The sequence below is a fragment of the Saprolegnia parasitica genome, assembly GCF_000151545.1.
Source record: "Saprolegnia parasitica CBS 223.65 unplaced genomic scaffold supercont2.67, whole genome shotgun sequence".
NCBI lineage: Eukaryota > Oomycota > Saprolegniomycetes > Saprolegniales > Saprolegniaceae > Saprolegnia > Saprolegnia parasitica.
The window spans coordinates 168683-175729 of NW_012156461.1; the positions used below are offsets into that span (position 1 = coordinate 168683).

The following is a 7047-nucleotide window of genomic DNA, read 5'->3' on the forward strand; positions in this document are numbered from 1 at the left end:
CCTCTGCGCTCGCGTCGATGCAGCTCCAGAGCAACCCGCGCGTCACCGAACGCGGTGCGGCCGAGGTGCTGCGCGCGGCGGCCTTCGGGTCGCGCCGTCTCTGCGTCGATGTGTAAAGGCCAAGCGAATATGGTTAAGTTAAAGGACTCTCTCTACGTGCGTTTCGTCAAGGCGGCCGAGATCTTGAGGTGCGCGGTGAAGCCCGGGAGCACGACGCCGTCGAGGTCGCGCACTGCGCGGTCGACGTCCGCAGCGTTCTTGAGCGCGACGAAGCCAAAGCCGCGCTGCGTGATGCGGATGTAGTCGTACGTGAAGTCCGCGAAGAGCCGCGCGAGGTCCGACCGGTTGGCTTCGCTCGGGAGGTTGCCCACGTACACGTCAAACTGGTTGTTGTGCGGCATGCGCATGTCGGGGCCTGGCATGTTGTACCTACAAGAGACCGCTTCCATGAGCTTTCGTTCCCGCTGCATGGAGAGTACCGCGGCGGCGGACGGGCGGGCGTCGCGGCCATGTCCGTGTGGCCCCACCACACGTTGTGCAAGACGACGACTTCGGGGTTGCCGTACTCGTCCTTGGTCGGCACGTTGAGCACGAGGTCGTCGCCTTCGCGGAGCGGGATCTGGTGCTTGAACTCGTCGACGAAGACCTCGTCGACAAAGAGCGCAAAGCCGGAAGGTGTGATCGTGATGCGTAGCATGAAGCGGAACGGCGTCGGACTCCCGAAGATGAGTGGGCACCGTTGGACGATGTGCGCCGTGCCCCAGCGGCCTTCCACAAAGCTGTTGAGGAGGATCTGGCCGCCACGCATCTTGCGCGGGTTCAGATGGCACACGATCGTGCCGTCGGTCGTCGCGAGGTTGAGGACGAAGCGACACGACGACGATGGAATCGTACCGTTGACGACCAGCGTGTTGTTGGTGCGGAAGACGACTGCGGGCAGCGTCACCGCCAACGGCTCGTCGCGGTGCGACGCCCACTCGTCGGTGCGCAGAAAGCTCTCGGGCGGCAGCTGAATGCCGCGGCCGTTCCCGAGCCGCATCTCGCCCGTGACCGTGTTGATGACGTTTCCTGGCTCGGCCGCAGGCGGCGCCGCCATGCGTGCCCGCTTCAGAGGTGCGGCCGCGCCCGACGCGGACGGCTTCAAGAGGTCGGCCAGCGGGTTCGTACGCTTTACGGGCGCCGTTTTCAGCGCAGCCTTGCTCATCTGGCTCGTCTGCTGCTTGGCTTTGGCGGCCATGACGGCCTTGACGCGCTCGATGGCCGAGAGGTTCGAGTGCACGCCGGGGCTCACGCTCGTTGGCGCATGCGGCGTCGCCGGCGCGAGCGGCGTGGCCACGGTCAGCGGCTCGTTGTGCGCCGACGTATCCGCCGACGTGTGCAGCTTGGCGATGTCATCGTACAGCTTCTGGAGCAGGATCTCTTGCTGCGTGAGGAAGAGCCCGTCGTGCGCCTGGAGTCGCTGCGGCTCGTCGTCACCCATCGTCGCCAAAATTCAAAAATACAATTGAGACTGCATCGCGACCAATAATATAATAACCTTTATTTAAATCGAGCATAAACACTGTAAGCTAACGTTGCGAAATCGAATTAAAAGATCTGGTCCGCGTGGATTGTATCATTCTCGAATTCAGAACCGTTTGGATCATTTCATTTTGCGAGCGGAAGGCGCAGCATGCAGCTCACGGTCACGTACGAAGAGCATGTGCTCCAGGTCGAGGTCGACGCGGCCGACCCGATCGAGAACCTCAAGGCCATCATCGAGGCCGAGGTACGAGGCCAAGCAGCACTCATGCACTCACCGTGCCAATGCGACTAGATCAACCTGCCCATGGCCCGTCAGATCTTGGTGCTCAACGGCCGACAAGTGAACCCAGACCACACGGTAGCCTCTTGCTATATTATAGGGTACACATGCTCAAGATGGTGCACTCTAGGTGGGCCAAGCGGGGATCCAGAACAACGACTTGATCCTGGTGACGACGCCGGCCACGGCCGCGCCGCCACCGGCCCCAGCGATGGGCGCGGCACGTCTTGGGGGACCTGCGACCCAAGCCCGTGCTGGCATGACCTTGCAAGACATTCCGGTGTGTGCACACACCATGCAGTCGACAGCAAATGCTCATGCTTCCTAGCCCAATTGCTCGGCGGAGCTGCTCATTGAGATCATGCGCTTGAATCCGCAGTTGCTACGCCAGGTACCGAGCATCCATTGCACATCACGACCTCTCAACAATGTAGGTGGAGAGCGGGAACGCGCCCATGGCCGCGGCCATCCGGGCCAACAACGTCTCGGTACGACGAGCCTCGTCCATCGTGATGACTTGTACGACGTGAGGCGTAGGAAGTGCGCATGCTCTTGATGAAGCAGTACATGGAAGCCGCCAGCCGCAAGTACCAAGAGGAACAAGAGGTATGCAGCGACACCACCTACATGCAGAATCCCAATAACGAGCCACACATTCGTAGCTCATTGCTCTCAACGCCAACCCGTTCTCGGAAGAAGCGCAAGCCAAGATCGAAGAAGCCATCCGGCTCGGGAACGTCCAGCAGAACATGGAGATCGCCATGGAAGAGATGCCCGAGGCATTTGGCCGTGTCTCGATGCTGTACATCCCCACCGTTGTCAACGGCACACCCGTCAAGGCGTTCGTCGACTCGGGCGCGCAGTCGACCATCATGTCTTCGGTACTCGCGATGAGTCTACCTTTGCAGGTCGCCAACAACATCTGTCGATAGAGCTGTGCGGAGCGCTGCGGCATCATGCGTCTCGTCGACCGGCGCTACGCCGGGCAGGTGCGTCTGTCAATCAGTAGCTTTCGCATTCTCAACGCCACGCATGCAGGCGGTCGGCGTGGGGACAGCCAAGATCATTGGCCGCGTGCACATGGCCGAGCTCAAGATTGGTTCGATCTTTTACAACTGTAGCTTTACCATCCTCGACCAGCAGGTAGAATAGAATACCAACTCGATGCGGTAAGGCGGAACTGGCGTGTAGGGCGTCGACTTTCTCTTCGGCTTGGACATGCTCAAGCGCCACCAGTGCTGCATCGATCTGCACCGTAACCTCTTGGTCTTGCGCGACCCGACGGGCTCGCACGAAGTGTCGTTCTTGCCCGAGCACGTACCGTCTTGTGTCTCGATAAGTGCGACGTGTTCTGATGCGTGATCGGCAGGAGATTCCTGTGAGCGGACACGACGCGCCGCCGACCACGCCGTTGCCATCGACACCAACACCGGCCCCCGCGGCGCCGTCGACTCCTGCACCGACGACGCCTGGTTTGTCGCCAGACCAGGCGGCCAAAGTCGCCCAACTGGTTGCCTTTGGCTTTCCAGAAGGACCGGTACGGCGCCGTTCCGTCCTAGCGAAATGTACCTGACGTCCGTTTAGGCGCTTCAAGCGCTGCAGTCGTGCAGCTGGAACGTCGACATTGCTGCCGGCCTCCTCTTTGAAAACTAGGAAGTGGATTTTACAACACAAATGCCAATCGCCTAGGATTCCGTATTGGAAACGATGGCGCATGGATCAGCGGTGGCCCACGTGGTGCTACAACGGCGGCAGTCCCCACCCAAATCCTTGCGATCTATGAAGTTACAGTTTACTGCGACGGGAACGTGGCGACGACAGCCTGCAGGTGGCGAACGGGGCACAGCACATTGTGGACGCCGGCAAAGAAGACGTCGTCGCCGTCAAAGTTGGCCTTGACGAACCAGTCGCCCGTCGACTTGGCGCAGTAGAGCTCGAACGTCAAGATCGAGCCGTACTCGGGCACAAGGAACGGCACGTTCGGACGGTGCAGCTCGAACGCGTGCAGAAGGCCGCAGAGCGTGTCGTCGTGCGCAGACAGCAGCGTCAGCTTGTGGCGACTCGTGCCCTGCAGCATCGAGAGTCGCGTGAGGTGCGTCCAGGGAAGCGCGCATCTTTACCTCGATGGCGTTGGCGAGGTAGCCGTACGCTTCGTGGACACCGCGGCCGAATGCTTTTGAAAGGAACGTATGGTCCGAGAGGTGTGCGTGCCACTCCCACGCGTTGTGCAGAATCGACTGCTGCACCACGTCAAGCGACATGCCGGGCGGGAACGGGAATCCATGGGCCTCTCGGCACACGAGGATCTCGCGCACTACATCCACCAGCATAAGATCGTCCACGCGTAAAAGCGATCGAATGATGATGCGTACAGAAGGACCACTGCACGTCTTCGCCGTCGGCGAGGCCCACGAGCGCATGCACCTTCTTCTCAAGCGCATCAATGTCTTGGATGGGCGACTCGTGCCGGCGCGCCTTGAGCGTGGTCGAGAGATGGTGGTAGTCCATGTGATGGCCGAGCGACAAGGGGCACGTCGGGTGCAAGTGGATCTCAAACGCAGGCGCCTTGGAAGAGTCGTAGAGCTCGGGAAACATGCCGTGGAGGACGCTCTGGCCCGACTGGATCGTGCGCACGACGTTCGTCGACCGCACGTACACGTCGTCGACGGTCGGCGTGTGGAGGAAATCGCGGTAGCGCTCGCGGAGACCGCGGCCCTTGGCCATCATTTGGTTGACGCCCCGCGCCGTGAGGTACCCGTTGGGCCACGCACCTCCAATGAGCGGCGCCAGCGTCGGTGCGGGCTCGCCCTTCTGGAGGCCTGCGCGCGCGGCCGTCGCATCAAGGACTTGGATCTGGTCGGGTGTCGCGAGGCGGGCACCCCAAAAGTCACGCTCCGCGTCGTCCATGTTGATGGCCGTGCCTAGCTTGGGCAGGATGGGCGAACGGTCACCGTGGCGGAAGGCGACGAGGACGTGGCGCAGCTCGAGGTCATCCGACATGCTGCTGTCGGAACAAGGTCGAATTCAGAAATGGCGACCCTGCAGGGTGCAATCACCACCTGCAGTGACACGCCGCATCCGGATGTCCGCATACTTTATCTCGCCGTTGATTGGTCAAAATGATGGTGCGGTGGACCAATGAGCGCAGTGGCGGAATCGAAGCATCGGAAGCAGAAGGGACGCGATGGGCGGTGGCATGAAGTTCCTCAACCTCAAGGGGTGGCACCCTTCGAACAAGACCAACCAGAAGCGCATCTGGATCGCCGAGCAGAAGGCGCAGGCCAAGGTCGACGCCGAGAAGGACGCAGCCAACGAGATCAAGAAGGATGCGGAGCTCCTGCGCTTCCAACAGGTCGACCTTGCGTGATGATCCTGGCATGGCCTCTCACGGCCCAAGTAGATTGCAGCGTCCAAGGGTGACACGGATGCGCACAAGCGCATTGACTCGCAGAAGGTCTCGTTCATGTACCAGCCGCCGCCGGGGCTCCAAAAGATCAACGAGAGGGTCGACGTGGGCGAGGCTGACGACGCCGTCCTGGCCTTTCGCAGTAAGATCGAAAAGAAGGCTGCAGCCAAAGACGCATCCAAGTCGCAGCGCAACCTCGAGCGATATGTCGGCCGTCGGCCCAACGAGGCCATCTCCATCAAGGATCAAGTGGGTACGGTAGCATTATCCATCGTCCACGTTGGCCCTTATCATATGCTTGTAGAGCGCTTTCCGATGCTCAAGGATGCACCCGTCGAAGGCGAGTACACGAGCAACATCCGCGTCAACTTCCAGCCCGTCGGCGTCAAGCTCCGGAACGTCAAATGCATCCGCTGTGGCGAGTGGGGCCATCAGTCGGGCGACCGCGAGTGCAGTCTTCGCGAGTTCAATCCCCTCGGTAGCCATCCTTTGCTTGCATTTGTTTCTGCCATGACATCGTATCTTACACCTGCGCTCTCCCTGTAGACGCCGCACGTCAAGCCATGGAAGACCCGATGCAGCTCATCCAAAAGGTATCCTTTTGGTTGATAAAAACGCAAGTCTCATGCCATGCCGTAGATGAATGCGTCGCGCAAGAACGACCTCGTGATGAAGTCGCTGCCGCTCGAGATGCGCACAGAGCTCTCGGGCGAGTTTGAGATCCTTGCGTCCGACGACGACGACGACGCGGCCGGTAGGGACACGCACATTGAATGCGATCAACGACGCTGGAGTAGACCCCGAGCGCGCGTACCTCGCGTCGCTCTCGTCCAAAGAGAAGAAGAAGCTGCTCAAGAAGCTCAAGGAAGAGACTGGCGAGTCGTCGTCGTACGCGCATGCTCGTCTTCGTGGCTCATGTTGCAAGCGTAGGAAGAAGCGCAAGCATCATAAGAGTGAGAAGAAGGCAAAGAAGGAGTCCAAGCGCCATAAGCACTCGGATTAGAAGATATGGCGTTCAGCGTGTAGTTCTTGCTAGTCGGTGAGGCGGACGACCATCGCGTACTGGTTGGTGTGCACGGGGGCGAGGAGCGCCGCAGGGTCCACGGTCGCCTTGCGGCTTTGGAACGGGTTGAGCTGCGCCGAGCGCGTAAAGTGAAGGTGCCCACAAAGGGTCGACGCGCTCGCCTCCAACGCCGTGAGGTCCCGGTGCAAGTCGATTGCGCTGAAGCACGTGATGAGCAGCGGCTTGCGCGTCGCAAGGGCCATCGAGAGCGACGGCGCCCAGAGTGCAGAGAGCGCGGGATGGCCCAGCCCTGGGTTGAAGAGCACGAATGCATCGGGCGACGGCGTCGACGGCGCCATCTCGTGGAAGAGCGAGCTGCGAAAACTCACGTGAACTGCGTCGTCGCTATCGTCGGACGGGAGCTTCCGAAACACGGGGACGTGGTTGCCGACCATCGTGAGATGCACGCGGTGCGGGTTCAGGACGCCCCACATGTGCTTGGGCATTGTCGCTTCGGCCCTCGCGCCAAGGACGTACAGTGCAGCACGCTTCTCGCTGGTGGCGCATAATGCTACAAGTTCAAGTAGTAGCATCGTGAGGTTCTCCATCCATGTCGACGAGCTAGTACCTGGAAGGTAATGGCGAAGCGTCATAGGATACGAGTACGCTGCCGAGAGCAAGCGGATCGCAGCGGGATCACTCAGAGGCGCATCGATCGCATCCAGAAGAGCTTCCCATGAGGCATACGTGTCCGATCCTTTGTGCGCCGCCACTAGTCGGATAACATCCTGTATGAGGTGGGCATAGCAGAGAAGAAGCATCATGCGTACGTCT

The 7047-nt window shown here is 60.5% G+C and overlaps 6 protein-coding genes across 6 annotated transcripts in view; 3 read left to right on the forward strand and 3 right to left on the reverse strand.

The window, feature by feature from the left end:
- SPRG_21044 (hypothetical protein) overlaps nucleotides 1-116 on the forward strand; it is a gene marked incomplete at both ends in the record, with an annotated part of 3899 nt that extends 3783 nt beyond the window's left edge. Inside the window, one exon of the mRNA XM_012350619.1 lies at nucleotides 24-116. Coding sequence (XP_012206009.1) covers nucleotides 24-116 — 93 coding nt within the window. The remainder of the gene's footprint in view (nucleotides 1-23) is intronic.
- A 1-nt stretch (nucleotide 117) lies between these two features.
- SPRG_11661 (hypothetical protein) lies at nucleotides 118-1487 on the reverse strand. The gene is made up of 2 exons (XM_012350607.1): nucleotides 480-1487; nucleotides 118-429 (listed from the first exon to the last, which is right to left on the reverse strand). The coding sequence occupies exons 1-2, from the start codon at nucleotides 1478-1480 to the stop codon at nucleotides 153-155; spliced, it is 1278 nt and encodes a 425-aa protein (XP_012205997.1). The 5' UTR covers nucleotides 1481-1487; the 3' UTR covers nucleotides 118-152.
- Nucleotides 1488-1634: 147 nt separating this feature from the next.
- Nucleotides 1635-3490, forward strand: SPRG_11662 (hypothetical protein). The gene is made up of 12 exons (XM_012350608.1): nucleotides 1635-1768; nucleotides 1817-1882; nucleotides 1935-2084; nucleotides 2133-2195; nucleotides 2239-2292; nucleotides 2342-2410; nucleotides 2467-2685; nucleotides 2737-2793; nucleotides 2843-2947; nucleotides 2996-3121; nucleotides 3174-3341; nucleotides 3389-3490. The coding sequence occupies exons 1-12, from the start codon at nucleotides 1673-1675 to the stop codon at nucleotides 3455-3457; spliced, it is 1242 nt and encodes a 413-aa protein (XP_012205998.1). The 5' UTR covers nucleotides 1635-1672; the 3' UTR covers nucleotides 3458-3490.
- Nucleotides 3491-3596: 106 nt separating this feature from the next.
- SPRG_11663 (hypothetical protein) lies at nucleotides 3597-4804 on the reverse strand (the record flags this gene model as incomplete). The annotated part of the gene is made up of 3 exons (XM_012350609.1): nucleotides 3597-3872; nucleotides 3925-4118; nucleotides 4177-4804. The coding sequence occupies 3 exons, from the start codon at nucleotides 4802-4804 to the stop codon at nucleotides 3597-3599; spliced, it is 1098 nt and encodes a 365-aa protein (XP_012205999.1).
- A 150-nt stretch (nucleotides 4805-4954) lies between these two features.
- On the forward strand, nucleotides 4955-6232 carry SPRG_11664 (hypothetical protein). The gene is made up of 7 exons (XM_012350610.1): nucleotides 4955-5156; nucleotides 5205-5463; nucleotides 5515-5688; nucleotides 5757-5803; nucleotides 5850-5964; nucleotides 6008-6095; nucleotides 6141-6232. The coding sequence occupies exons 1-7, from the start codon at nucleotides 4989-4991 to the stop codon at nucleotides 6211-6213; spliced, it is 924 nt and encodes a 307-aa protein (XP_012206000.1). The 5' UTR covers nucleotides 4955-4988; the 3' UTR covers nucleotides 6214-6232.
- A 10-nt stretch (nucleotides 6233-6242) lies between these two features.
- SPRG_11665 (hypothetical protein) lies at nucleotides 6243-6866 on the reverse strand (the record flags this gene model as incomplete). Its single annotated transcript, XM_012350611.1, has 2 exons — nucleotides 6243-6784; nucleotides 6842-6866. 2 exons carry the CDS (start codon nucleotides 6864-6866, stop codon nucleotides 6243-6245), a joined length of 567 nt encoding a protein of 188 aa, XP_012206001.1.
- Nucleotides 6867-7047: the final 181 nt, after the last annotated feature.